The 14,943-nt window shown below is 39.2% G+C and overlaps 1 protein-coding gene across 4 annotated transcripts in view; it reads left to right on the forward strand.

Annotated features, from left to right (window-relative positions):
• kalrna (kalirin RhoGEF kinase a) overlaps nt 1-14,943 on the forward strand; it is a 705,069-nt gene that overhangs the window by 618,047 nt on the left and 72,079 nt on the right. For all 4 annotated transcript variants that reach the window (XM_059966562.1, XM_059966560.1, XM_059966559.1 and 1 more), the window contains 6 exons: nt 2,035-2,121; nt 4,080-4,172; nt 7,295-7,345; nt 7,710-7,787; nt 12,490-12,675; nt 14,420-14,591. In XM_059966562.1, coding sequence (XP_059822545.1) covers nt 2,035-2,121; nt 4,080-4,172; nt 7,295-7,345; nt 7,710-7,787; nt 12,490-12,675; nt 14,420-14,591 — 667 coding nt within the window. The remainder of the gene's footprint in view (nt 1-2,034; nt 2,122-4,079; nt 4,173-7,294; nt 7,346-7,709; nt 7,788-12,489; nt 12,676-14,419; nt 14,592-14,943) is intronic.

Here is a 14,943-nt window from a genome sequence, read left to right on the forward strand (position 1 = left end):
ATGGTTCAATGGGTTAGTCGGTTAATTGGTCACATACAGTAGGAGTAATTGGACAGTGTGGACCCTTTGGGCCAGAAGTCCTGTTACGATGCGGCTCCACGGGACAAAAATAAAACAACCCTGCTGGCATTTCAGAATAGTATACAATCCACCAAGAAAGATGGAAAATAATAGTCATGTATACAGTACCAGCAGTACTTAATAAACAAATCGTTAAGTGGATTAATGAAAATAATTATTAAATACCTGAGACATCAAAGGTGTCAGCTGTCAAGGTTCTGTTTTACACCTGTACTAGATAGCCATATTTTGGCACTTTGTTTTTTTTTAAAGTATAATTCCAGAAATCCCAGACTACATAATGAAAATCAACAAGAATACAAAGCACCTAACATACAATTGGCACAATGACCCATATTTTGCTGGTAAATGCCATGCATCTGAAGAGTGTCACAGGTATATACCAACTTAAATGGAAGCACACTGAAATTTCTGTGCGTGCTCCGTCTAACATGGAAGTCCCAACTTACTTATAGACTCAAAAGGCCAAATACAGAACTATGCAAAATTCTTAGGCACAGTACTGTAGTGATTTTGTGTATTGCACTGGACTGCTGCAAAAGAAAAATCATGATATGTGCAAGTGATGATAAGCTTGATTCTGATATGGGTCTATTGTGGACTGAGAGTGGGAAGGGGGCAGGGAGAGGGGAATCATGGTTGGGAAAAGGGGAAGGAAGAGGGGAGGGAGTAGGAAGCACCAGAGAGACATTCTGTAATGATAATAAACCAATTGTTTGGAATCAAATGACCTTGTCTGATGCCTCAGGGCTCTCCTTTTCTACCACCTGTCCCTCACCCCTACCATGGTACTCCCCCCTCACCATTCCCAGCAGTCTTTGCTCTGGCCAGGTTTATAAACTCTGGCTCGGCTCAACGTTGACAACACGGTACTGTGCAAAAGGCACCCTGGCTCTGTATCTGACATGCTGGCTGTGTGTCAGTTCACTCCACTGCCAGACTTCGCATGATGTTCAACAGCAGAGCTTGGATGGTGATAATTATGCTGAGGAATTGGCTGTCCGAACCATGCAGAATCCCCAACTCCTTCAATTTCAGTGGCATATACAGTGCTGTAGTTACAAAGCAAAATTATATCTGTTTTATTTTATGTTTTTAATTTAAAGTAATTTGAGATTTTAGTTATTTTTATCTATCGTATTTATGCTTAAATGACTTTTCATTATTTAAAAGTATTGCTTTATATATTTAAAGTAATTAAAGTATTTAAATGTTAATGTTCATTAAAAACATAAGAACATAAGAAATAGGAGCAGGAGTAGGCCATCTGGCCCATCGAGCCTGCCTTGCCATTCATGGCTGATCTGTCCGTAAACTCAGCTCCATCTACCTGCCTTTTCCCCATAACCCTTAATTCCCCTACTATGTAAAAATCTCTCTAACTGTATCTTAAATATATTTAGTGAAGAAGCCTCAACTGCTTCCCTGGCCAGAGAATTCCACAGATTCAGCACTCTCTGGGAAAAACAGTTTCTCCATATTTCTGTCCTAAGTCTTCTCCCCTGAATCTTGAGTCTCACCTACCAATGGAAACAACTTTCCTACTTCTAACTTGTCTATCCCTTTCAAAATTGTGTATATTTCCACAAGATCCCCTCTCATTCTTCTGAATTCCAGACAGTATAGTCCCAGGTGAAAAATTATATTCTGACATTTAAAAATGCTCACAGAATTTACAGCCGTCAAAAGAAGGGCTTTGCTTGCTGTTGAGCTTTTAAAGAGAGTTTTGGCAGCAGCGTTTCCTCGGTGTGTTGTTGGAGATGTTGTCAATACGCGGGTTATGCAGGTGGAGATCCACACCAGGGAAGTTCAAGCATCAGGCATCAGTCGCAGGTGGTGGGCCCATGCTGGCTAGACCCAGCCATGTCTCCAAAATAGCTGAGTTGCAAAGAGCTCTGTGGTGGAAACTTATTCTTGTAAAAAGTTAGTTATCGTTGTGATTGTTTTTTTCAGGAGAGACGCTTAGGCATGTATGTGGTATACTGCCAAAACAAACCAAAATCTGAGTACGTTGTGGCAGAGTATGATTCTTTCTTTGAGGTAAGCAATTGGTTATATTTTTGTCACCAGAAACCAGAACATTATAACACGTAAAAAACAGTAATGTAAAATTTGGGAGATTCCACAACCTGAAACTAGATGAAATTTAGAGGGTTGGAACCTATCTGCAGTTTGGAAAGATTAGATAGATTAGGGACAGTCAGCATGGCTTTGTGCATTGGAAATCAAGTCTTACAAATTTGATCTATGTTTCTTGAAGAGGTGGCCAAGTGGATAATGATGACAGGGAGTAGACATCATCCACATGGACCTTAGCAAAGCCTTTGACAGGGTACCATGTGGTAGGCTGCTGTAGATTGCTAAATCATGTGAGCTAGTTAACTGAACACAAAATTGGCTTAGTGGAAGAAGTCAGAAGATGGTAGTAAAGGTTTGTTTTTCAGATAAGGGGCCTGCCATCATTGGTGTGTCACACCGATCAGAGTCTACTGTTGTATGTCATCAATGTTGATGAATTAAGTGAAAATGCAGGTGGCATGATCACTACATTTGTGGATGAGACCAAAATTATGGACAGTGAAGAGTTGTCTAAAGTTACTACAGATGTAGATCAACTGGGAGAGTGGACAAAGGAATGGCAGATGGAAACTAACTCAACAAGTGCAAATCAATGCATTTTTTTCAGTTAAAACAGGGGAAGATACACTGTGAATGGCAGAACTCTAGTGAGTATTGTAGTATAGGGACACCTGGAGGTACATGTATGTAGTTCCTTGGAAGTATCACTACAGTTGGAAAGAGAGGTATACTTGCCTTCATTGGTCACATCATCGAATACAAGAGTTGGAACATCTTATTACAGTTGTACAAGTCATTGGTGATATGCGGTTGGTATATTGAGTGTAGTTCTAGTCACCAAGCTATCAGAAAGATGACATGAAGCTGAAGAGAATGCAGAAAGAATTCACAAGGATATTACTGGAACTGAAGGACTCAGAATATAATGAGACACTGGATAGGCTGGGGCTGTTTTCCCTACAGCAAAGGACGAGCTTTCGGAGGATCATAAGATCATGAGAGGCTTAGATAAGGTGGATGGTCACAGTCAGTTTCCCAGCATAGAGAGGTCAAAAACAAAAGGGCATAGTTTTAAAATGAGATGAGAGGATCTGGTCAAGTTTTTCACACAGAGGATGGTGGGTATATGGAATAGGCTGCCGGAAGAAATGATAGAGGTGCCTAAAATTACACGTTTGTTAGAAATCTGGACAGATACATGGATAAGATTTGTTTGGAGGGATATGGGCCAAGTGAAGCAAATGGAACTAGCTCAGGTAGGCGCCTTGTTTGGTGAGGATGAGTTAGCCAAAAGGCCTGATTCAGTGCTGTTCATAGCTGAGTTCCAGCCCTTGATCTGGTGGCGGACTGAGCCTAACGTGGCTGAGTGTGCCGGGGGGTGAGGGGGCTGAGGGAGGAGGATGCATTCCACAAAATTGAAATCAAAATACAGAAGTACTGTCTCTATATTAATCTAAATTCATCATTCAAACACTTTATTGTTTCAAGAAAATAGTGGGCATCTGTTGAAATCAGGGCCTTAGTATGCAAAGGAATCATCTCTGATTTTCTCTTAAATGTGACTGCATAATATTAGCCTAGAAAAGAAAGAGCAGGCATCATATTCTCAAAGGGGACTTTCAGATACAAAGACAACTAGGTCAACAGCCATTGAATACTCTCAGAAGACTTGTTTGATGGGTTTTTTTTTTTGCTACCCCAAATCATCGTCCTTGTGCTACATATATTGAGATCAAGCACAACAATTTTAGTATCAGGAAACTGCAGCCAGACAGGTGACCTTGCAGAGCATATTTAGCCATGGTCTGTTTTAGATTTTTTCAGAAATCTAATAGAAGGAAACATGAATGCAAGAGTTATACATCTATTGTGAATGTTTTTTATATTATATGTGCAAAGTTCTGTGTGTTGTTTTGCAGGAAATCAAGCAGGAGCTGGGTCAGAGGCTTAGTCTAAATGACTTTCTTATTAAGCCAATACAGAGAATAACAAAATATCAACTTCTTATCAAGGTGAGGACATTCAACAATAAAAACCGATCGAATTTGTTCTCAAAGGGTATTTCTTTTAAGAAACATGTTTGTTTATGATGAATATTGTGTGCATTTTTGGTCAGTACATTGTAGGAAGGATGTGATTGCATTGGAGAGAGTGCAGAGAAGATTGACCAGAATGTAGCCAGAGATGGAATGTTTCAGTTATGAAGAGAGAAAAATAGACTGTGTTTGTTTACCCTGGAATTGGCCTCCACAGCTATCTGTGGCAATGAATTCCAACAATTCAGTACCCTCTGGCTAAAGAAATTCCTCCTCATCTCTATTCTAAAGGGATATCCTTATATTCTGAGGCTGTGCCCTCTGACGCTAGATTCTCCCACTATTAGAAACATCTTCTCCATGTCCACTCTATCTAGCCCTTTCAATATTTTGGAAATGTCAATGAGAATGAAGGAGATTGAGGGGAAATTTGATAGAGGTATACAAAATTATGATAGGGTAAATGCTTTTTCCACTGAGGGTGAGTGGGACTACAACTTGGGGATCATGGGTTAAGGTGAAAAGTTTAAGGGGAACATAAGAGAGGAGATGTCTTCACTCAGAGGGTCATGAGAGTGTGGAATGAGCTGCCAGCACAAGTGGTGCATGAAAGCTCAATTTGAACATTGAGGTACATGGATGGTAGGTGTATAGAGGGCTATGGTTTAGTGCAGGTCAATGGGTGTAGGTAGTTGAAATAGTTCAGCATGGACTAGATGGGCCAAAGGGCCTGTTGAACGCTGTAGTTTTCAAAAACTTTGACTGAGATCCCCCTCGTTCTTCTAGACACCAGTGAGTATAGACCCAGAGACAATAAAAGTTCCTTTCGTTTCTGGCATCATTCTCCTCCACATAAGGAACTTTAACACAGACAATGAAACAGGCAAAACATAGAGGGCTACAGTTCTAATGTGGTTAAATGGAATTAGTAAAGATGGACAGAAAGATCCACATGGACATGGTGGGCAACCCTGACTGCGAACTAAACTAGGATTATGGGAATAAATGCAGTTCGTCCCTAGAGCTTTATTAGAAGCCCCATTAGCCTTATTTGCAGCCGCTTAAATATATAGATTCAAATTATTCTCCCTTGCAATTGGTGGGTCAGGTTCTGGGAGAGCTGATTTGATCTGAACTGAGAACAAATAGCCTAGTTATTGTAAATCAGTAGAAGCACAGAATGATTAAATCACAGAAGGAGGCCGTTTGGCCTGTCAAACCATATAATCTCACTGCAAAACCAGTTATACTTGTCTACCCTCTCCCCATTACCCTAAACATTATTTCCATTCAGATTCTTTTCAAGTCCTAATGGAATGCTAGTTTAATAAGACTCCACATTCCAGACACAGCTACTTTAAATATTAAAAATGCTTTTCCTTTGTGTTACTTTCACTTCTATTGATAATCAGCCTCCCAGTAAATACTCGCGTTTTTAACACCTCTTTTAATGACAATAATTTTTCCCTATCTACTTGGTCCTTCATGATTTAAATACTGTTTATTAGATCATCTGGCATCTTTAGGGAGACTATCCTCAGATGCTTCCATCAATCCTATTTTTGATCTTGGTAAATTTTCTCTGCAGCCACTCTAAAGTCTTTATATCTTTCTCAAAGTGTGATACCCATGTGTAGATATAATACTCCCTTTTGTGGCTGAACCAATGTTTCAGTAGGATTCATTATGACTTCCTTGTTCTTGTACTCTTGTCTCTATTTATCTTCTATGCTCTTCTCACCATTTTCTTAACCAAGATTCTTACCTTCAAAGAACTATACATGTATCTCCAGACCTCTTTTTTTTCCCTTTACCTATATAGAATTATGACTTCAAGTTCCTTCGTCTCATTCCTCCTCCCAAAATCTAATGCTTCATGTTTATTGGCATTAAATCTTATCTGTCAGCTTGTCTGTCACTCTTTGAAATCTATTACTGTTATCTATATCATCTCTCAGGCAGAGCTTCTGAACCTAGGGTTCACAGACCCCTCAGTTAATGGTGGAGGTCGATGGCATAAAAATGGTTGGGAACCCTTACTCTAAGGAATACTTCTTTACCAGGGGCATGATTAATTTAAAACTTGAGACTGAATTTGCTGCATGCAGAGGCAATTGGTGACTACAAATGCTTTAAAAAATCCATTATAGCCAAGACTATAAATTGAGATTGGGGTGTATTGGGAAGTAAAAAATGTGTTATATTTAAGGCTTCACCTTAGAAGTTGATTTCTACATATAATGATATTTTCCCAGGAGGAAATTAATCATTGATGCTACAATTATGCACTAGCAGAGAAAGGCCCATTAATGAACTTAACACAATCGTCTTCAGCAATCCATTTTGCCAGTGTAGCCCACCATTTAGAAGGCCCAGTCCATTTTGATGACTGAGCATCATCACTATGATAGATTATCATATGCTCCATGGTTGAGATTTGCTCGACCTTGACCACGTCAACATGAAACGCTGCCGTCAAAGATCCTCACCACTCAGGCCATGCTCTCTTCTCTCTGCTGCCATCAGGTAGAAGGTACAAGAGCCTCAGGACTCACATCACCAGGTTCAAGTGCATTTCTACCCTTCAACCATCAGGCTTTTAAATAAAAGGGATAAGTACACTCATTTGCCCCATCATTAAGCTATTTCCCACAACAAATGATCTCACTTTAAAGACTCTTCATCCCATTATCTGATGTTTCATTATTTATTGCTATTTCTTTATATTTGCATTTGCACAGTTTGTTGTCTTCTGCACTCTGGTTGATCTTTCATTGATCCTGTTATAGTTACTATTCTATAAATGCTGAAAATGGATCTCAGGGTTGTATATGGTGACATATATGTACTTTGATAATAAATTTACTTTGAACTTATGGGTTTGGGACAAAAATATGAGTCTACTGATAGCTAAGCATTAAAATTCCTACCATTGTAAAATAGAGAATTGCCTTGGCAGTTACTGTACTTGGATATGCATTTCATATGATTTTGTTCATTCAATGAAGTACAACTTCATTTATGGACAAATGTTTGAACTAATGCGTAGTAGCATGCTTAAATGTTGACTTACAGTGACTAAATTTGTCTTGTTGCAGGATTTCCTGAAATATAGTGAAAAGGCTGGACACGAATGTTCAGAGATTGAGGTAAAAATTGTTCTGTTAGGTTGGCTTTTCCATCTGTTTCTGCTGAAATAGTAAACTCATTTAATTACTATACTGTCATGCAACAATGATTCTTGAAACTGATGGTTATTGAATTCTGAAATAACATTGATTATTAAAAGTATACAAAGTATTTATATTTAAACAAACTAATGAAACATTAGGAAAGCTAAACTGTTAGTGAAACTAATATTCAGTTCTTGAAACAAAATAATTTCCTTTCTATGGAAAATTCACAAAGACAAGGACATAAACATTGAGATTTCACGTTTTGGTTAGATTCACCAAAATGTATTCTTATTTCTGTCAAAAGTACAATTGCCCCATTTGAATATTTTGTTGACAGAAAGCTGTTGATGTGATGTATTTGGTACCAAAACGCTGCAATGATATGATGAATTTGGGAAGACTTGAAGATTTTGAGGTAAGTTCTCCCCTTTCCTTTTCCCTCTATCGTCACTTAATGTACCTGTCGTGGAAATTTATATCAGTAAATTTAGATATGTAAGTTAAAACCTTGGCTAGACATTAGGTAGCAGAAAGGGCTTACTAGTTGCCCATCTCCTCTGTTCAAGTCTGGTCTCCTCATCTAAGAAATAACATGCTTTTGTCAGACAGACAGACAGACTTACTTTATTGATTCTGAGGGAAATTGGGTTTTGTTACAGTCGCACCAACCAAGAATAGTGAAAAAATATAGCAATATAAAACAATAAATAATTAAATAATAAGTTAATCATGCCAAGCGGAAATAAGTCCAGGTCCAGCCTATTGGCACAGGGTGTCTGACACTCGGAGAGAGGAGTTGTAAAGTTTGATGGCCACAGGCAGGAATGACTTCCTATGACGCTCAGTGTTGCATCTCGGTGGAATGAGTCTCTGGCTGAATGTACTCCTGTGCCTAACCAGTACATTATGGAGTACATTATGAAAAGGGGATTGCAGTAGAGTTTCACCAGATTGACTCCTGAGATGGCAGGTTTGTTGTATAATGGAAGATTCAACAAACTGTGACTACGTGTGATCACTTGAGTTTAGAAGAATGAGCCATAATCTCATTGAAACATGTAAAATTCTTGCATTTGTTGGTGTAAAAGCAGAATTAATGTTTCCCCTGGCTGAGTCATCCAGAACCAGGGAGTACAGTCTAAAATAAAGAGACAGCCATTCAAGACAAAGAAGAGAAGAATTGCCTTCATCAGAGTGTAGTTTCAAAATTTACTGCCTGTGCATAGGGATTAGTAGAGGGATAAGAGTAGATGCTGCAGTGGTTGTCTGGCACAGATTTTCAGCAATTAATATTGGGTCATATGATGGCTGTATGACACCACCACTGACAGCAGTGTGTGGATCAGCTCTTCACACATTTCAAAACCTGCACACAGCAGAATGGAATACAAACCAACTAATCTTCCACTCCTCCCCACAGACCATGGGCATTCCATCATTACTAAGCCACAGGCTAGATACACTTCATATCTGATCTCTCCTCTTTACACCACCCATTTTTCCATATCTGCTGGAACCATGGTCATTTGAATCTGGTTGCCAACAATTAGAACAGTAAATTATCGTTAATGTTTCCTTGACAGATCTATGTATTTACATTTCAATCAGTTATAGGGAGGTACAGCAGAGAAACAGGCTCTTTGGCCCATCTAGTCCATACTGAACCCATTCAAGCTGCCTACTCCCATCGACCTGCACTGGGACCAAAGCCTAATGTTCTAAAATGTCATTTTTTTTTATTTTTAGGGTGTAAATCAACTCAAACTGGTCTGACAGAAACAGTGCAACTGTCCTTTAATAAGGCACAGGGCAGTTATAGAGTTTAGACTGTGATGCTTCTGATAATTGTGTGATGGCAAACATTATTGTGGCTGCAGGCCTAGTCCAGTGGATGAGCACAGGCCTTGGATCAAGTATAATCCAGCCTTTTATAGAATGTTTTATTTGGTATATATTCTGGAATCTGGCTTTCACTGGCGAGGTAGGCATTCATTGCCTGCTTTACTATTGAGAATTTAGCGGTGGGCTGCCTAACTGGATCACTCCAGTCATTCAGTTCTGTGGTAAACTATGTAAACTACGTCTTTGAGAGTTATTGATGGTGTATCAAGTTCTCAGATTTAACAGCAGCAATGAAGAACCAATTATTCTAATTCAGAATGATGCATGGAATGGAGTCTGTAGTTAATGATGTTCCCAAGCACCTGCTTCCCTTGGTCTTCAGTAGTAAAAGGATTTTAGAATTGCTTTGGAGTAGCCCAGATGAATAATATGCAGTAGCATAAGGAGAACGTCAGGCAAACAAACCCAGGTGCAGAGTAAACTTGAGACACAAAGGTAGAAAGTAATGATGAGGAATTAATCAAAGAACACAACAAAGGAATAACAGAGAAATAACAAGTGAATTGGAGTGTACTTACTCGAGAGAGTTAGAGTACATGGAATGTTAATTCACTCGGTACCCAAATTCAGCGATGAACCCGAGTCGTGACAAACTTTAGCACACGTAGCATGGGAACCTCATGTATATCAAAACACAATAAACTAAAGCAACACACACAAATGCTGGAGGAACTCAGCAGATCAGGTAGCATCTATGGAAAAGAGAAAGCAGTCGACGTTTTGGACTGAGACCCTTCAGCAGGACTGAGAAGGAAGGGGGGATATACCAGAATAAAAAGGTGGGGGGAAGGAAAAGAGGCTGGCTATAAGGTGGTAGGTGAAGTCAGGTAAATAGGAGCGGTCAAGGACTGGAGAAGAAGGAATCTGATAGGAGAGGGCACCAATAACAGGAGTTTCATGAGGAACCTGCATTCAAGAAAAACAGGCCACATGAAAAACACTTGTTAACTTAAAAAAAAGCTCTAGTTAAAACAAATAAATGATGTTCAGGAGCATCAGAGACACAGAGGCTTGATGCTCTCTGGTGCCCCACACTGGTCGGAAGAGTTTACGGCAAGTAGGTTCTGTGGATGGCATACACTCCGGATATTGTGCACCAGTAGTGGAAGAATAACTGTTTAGGATGGTGGAGGGGATGCCAATCAAGTGACTTGCTTTGTTCAGGATATTATCAAGTTCTTAAGTGTTACTGGAGCTACACACATTTGTGGAGAATATTCTACCTTGCTCCTGACTTCTGTTTTATCATCTGGATCAGCAGAAGAGGCTATAACAGGACAGACAGAATACAATAAACTGGATTTTTCTGTGAACCAGAAGTCCTTTTGTTTTCTGCCAGAAACATTCCTTTATTAAGGTTATTGGTTGAGACATTCAACACTGGATAACAATGATGAAAAAATATATCGTAGCACTGCTACCACAAAATTGAATCAGAACCTTTTTATGTCACAATAACATAATTACCAAAGCACTCTGCAGCAAGCAATTAAACTTTAAAACATTTGACAGAGCAACAAGTTGTGCTTTAATTTCTTTTTTATAGCGGCTGTGGGAATGATTTGATCAACTATTGCATACGAATAAAAGATGGTGTCATCTACGTAAAGGGTTGTGCTTCCCTACAACATCTGAGCACCCCGATACCACTGATATTTGCCAGATGAGCTGATTTCAAAAGTGGCACTAATCCTATTTAAAACTGAACATGAGTACTGATGAAGGGTGTCAGCCCAAAATGGCAACTGTTTATTCAAAGGTTCATTTATTATCAAAGTATGTACACAGTATACAACTCTGAGATTTGTCTTCTCCTGTTAGCCACAAAACAAAGAAAACCATGGAGTTCATTCAAAGAAAAACGTCAAAGCCACACCCTCCCCCCAAACAAGAAAGCTAACAGATAGCAAACGGCAACAAGAAAGAATGGCAACACAATAATCAAACCCCCTGCGCCATGTAAAAAAATTCGGGCAATGGCTACAAGAACATCAAACTCCCCCACACAGATAAACAAGTTGTGAGAAATGCAAGGGCATCAAACCTCAACTTACCCCCCCATACAAAAAAACTTACAAATCATACCAAATCCAAACAAGAATGAATGAGTGAAAACTGAATATAAAAGACATAAAACAAAGAACAGCTCAGTCCAATCTAAATTGCTGAACTTGGGTAACATTCCCCTAGAAGCCTAAAAGGGGAGAGAGAGAGAGAGAGAGAGAGAGAGAGAGAAAACACTCGAACGCAAAGGCAGGGCAGTGAGAGAGAGTGAGGCCGTAACACAGACACCTTATCCAGCAGCAGTGAGAGGCAGGTAGTCAGTGCTCACCTCCCACATTCACACTGATGTTTCAATCTTCCTCAATGCTTTAATCATTGAAACAGAGTCGATCATGGGCTCACACTCCGTCTCTCAGCTTCACAATGAATGCTTGTCTGCTGGCATGTTCTCAGAGACAACAAAGCACTGGATTATTCAGTGAATCTCCAAACTGTAAATTGCAGGCTCTAGCAGTTCCAGAAACACATTTAAGATTTTTTTTAAAAAAGAAGACATACAAAGAGTGAAATAAGTTTTGTGGACTATCTGAAAGATGTCGCTTGAGGAATTGTTGTTCACTGGCAACATAGGTGCTATTCCCCTCTGTAGATGCTGCCTGGCCTGCTGAGTTCCAACAGTATTGCGAAAAGAGATTTCCAAAATGGCACTAACCCTGTGTGAAACTGAACACAAGTCCCGATGAAAGTCCTCGACCTGAAATGTCAGCTGTTTATTCCCCTCCATCAGTGCTGCCAGATCTGCTGATTTCCTCCAGCATTTTGTTCCGATGAAATGTCTTATTTTGCATGCACTTTAAAATATCGCTTCATTTCTCATTTTATGATGGTGTTGTGCTAGAATACATAATAAATTAATCAAAGAATTAAAGATGACTCTCCTTTCACAAATTCCATTACCTGGAACTCAGAGCATTAATACAGCATCTCTGGTGATTATTTTGAGTTGTTTTTTTCTGTAAAGCTGAAATTTTTAAACCAGATTAGAGTTTAAAAGTTAGTAAATAGGTTCTGAATAAGGACATTATCGGAGTATAGAACTGTGGTTCATCAATATGTAACCTACATTTCTAACACTGAGACTCCTTTTCTGTACTGTGTAGAACAACCATACCGAGTAAAACTCAGCCAAATATGTATTAATTATTTCTCAGGGAAAAATCACCGCACAAGGAAAGCTACTCCAGCAGGATACATTCTATGTGACAGAACAAGATTCTGGAGTTCTCTCCCGAAGTAAGGAACGAAGAGTCTTTCTCTTTGAACAGATTGTAATTTTCAGTGAACTACTGAATAAGGGTTCTTCAACACCAAGGTATCAGTTCAAGAAAAGCATTAAGGTAAATCTGCTCATTTAATCTGTGGTCTTTATCGAGAAAGAAAATGCTCTTGGAGCTTCAGCAAAGGAAGATGTGATTGAGGTTCTGAATGGGTAGAAAATGAGGAACAAAAAGAACTAGTTCTTTTTTAAAAAAAAAGCTAGGTGTGTTGAAAGTGGATAAATTACCTGGTCTGAATGGGATATACACTAGGTTGCTGAGGGAGATGAAAGACAATATTGCGGAGGCATTAGGCATAATCTTTCAAACATCTGTACATTCAGGGGTGGCACTGAGAACTGCAAAATTACAGGTCTTTCACTCTCCATCAAGAAGGACATGGAGAAAAACCAAGTCACTCCCAACCAGTTAATTTAACCTTACTGATGAGCGAGAAATACAAGTATTCATTTGAGCAAGTATCAAGAGATTTGGGGAAAAAAGCCAGCATGGATTATTTAATTAACTTGAATGTTTTCTAGTGAAATATTGGAAGGAGTTGATGAGGAAAAGGCTTCTGTTGTACTGAATCTGGACTTCCAGAAGGTACTTAGCAAAGTGAAATACATGATAAAATATGGGTTGAAAATAATGGAAGTACTCAGCAGTTCAGGCTGCATCTGGCAAGGAATAAATAGAATTAATGTTTCAGTTCAATAACCATTCATCAGAAATGGAAAAGTGAAAAACAAATGTGGTTTAACTTGCAGAAAGGAAGAGAGTGGCCAACAACAAAGGGATGTTAGAGATGGAGATGGAAATTTAAAGATGGATCATTTGAAAGTAAAAGCTGGTTAAAAAAAAAGCTGAAAGTAAAAAAAATTGAGTTCCATGTGGTTGCAGGAAGCTGTACCCTAACAGTCTCCAGTTTGCAGGAAAAATAATCAGGGGAAAAGAGCAAATTAAGACTGAACCAGGGCCTGTTCTGCATATTCCATTAGGAGATAGACTGTAAATAGTCAATTACTGGAAGAGGCAGTTTTCATCATTATCTCCACCTTCAAACAAAAAGATAATCTGTAAGCAAATCAAAATCACAAGTATTACTGCAACAATGCTGTTTTTCGCGAATGTTAGTTTGATGCTAATAAATTACTGATATATTACTTGCATTTTGGTTCAGAGTATTTATGAATTATGTTGCAGCATGTGTGACAATGTATCGTTAACATCAGGTACTTGCTTTCATTAACCTGGATAAAGATATGCTCCCTATTTTAGGAGAATTGTGCCTGGTGTGTGTGGTGGTGTGGGGGAAGGGGGGAGGTGATTGGTTTCTCTGTGCAAGTGATAGGTTATAGAGAATGTGTAACTCGGGGAAAAAATGCAACATGTGAATAAAGCTGTTATGATGTGCATCCCATCCCACCTGCTTCCTGGGTTTAGACGATCCGACCTTCCGGAGTATGGAAGCTGGCAAGGCCCCTTTAAAGACTCAGGCTAATTGGTGGCCATCTTTTGGTGCCAGGATTTTAATATCTAAAGAGCATCTGAACTAAGGTTCAGTGCTCAATCATCAGCTCCGCTTTGGATTCTCAACTAGCGTCGAGTTTAGAACCCTGTCCTCGTTTTGGTCTCGTATTGTGTCTTGATTCTATTCTCAGATACTCCAGCATTTGGGTCCTAACCATCCTCTCCTAGGTCACTCGCCACAAAAGCAAGTCAAAGTGGAATTTATAAGCTAGAAAACATAATGCTTGTTGATGGAGTTCTTGGCCTTGCTGCAGATTTCATCATTTCTTATATTCTTTGTTACCCATTTCAGATGAGTTACCTTAACATTGAAGAGAATGTAGACAATGAACTCTGTAAGTTTGCTCTAATATCCCGTGGAACATCTGAGCGATTCATCCTGCAGGCACCAAGCATTGAAGTCTGGCAAGCTTGGATTCAGGATATCAATCAAGTTCTTGATGCCCAGAGAAATTTCTTAAATGGTAGGCAATATAGTATGTTTTCATGCCCTTGCCACATTTCATTTACACATTTCAAATTTGAAATTCCTCGACCAGATTTTCCTGAGTTGATCTTTATTGCCTGTGTGATGCTGGGACTGGTGTTCCATCTGAGAATGTTCTGCTTTACCAGAGATGGGATTCAAGTCAGTGCACTAGCCTACACCAAGATCCTTCAAAATCCTTAGAGATGACTCCCAACTTTATCTCTTGTACAAAATTAATTGCATTCTGTGAAGGCCACAGGAGTCAATCAATTGCATCAGCACTAATGTTGTGAAGTTTAAACTTATCCCTCTTTGCTGTTTTAATTTTGAATTCTATTTCAGAGACC

Source organism: Hypanus sabinus, chromosome 4 (assembly GCF_030144855.1).
Source record: "Hypanus sabinus isolate sHypSab1 chromosome 4, sHypSab1.hap1, whole genome shotgun sequence".
NCBI lineage: Eukaryota > Metazoa > Chordata > Chondrichthyes > Myliobatiformes > Dasyatidae > Hypanus > Hypanus sabinus.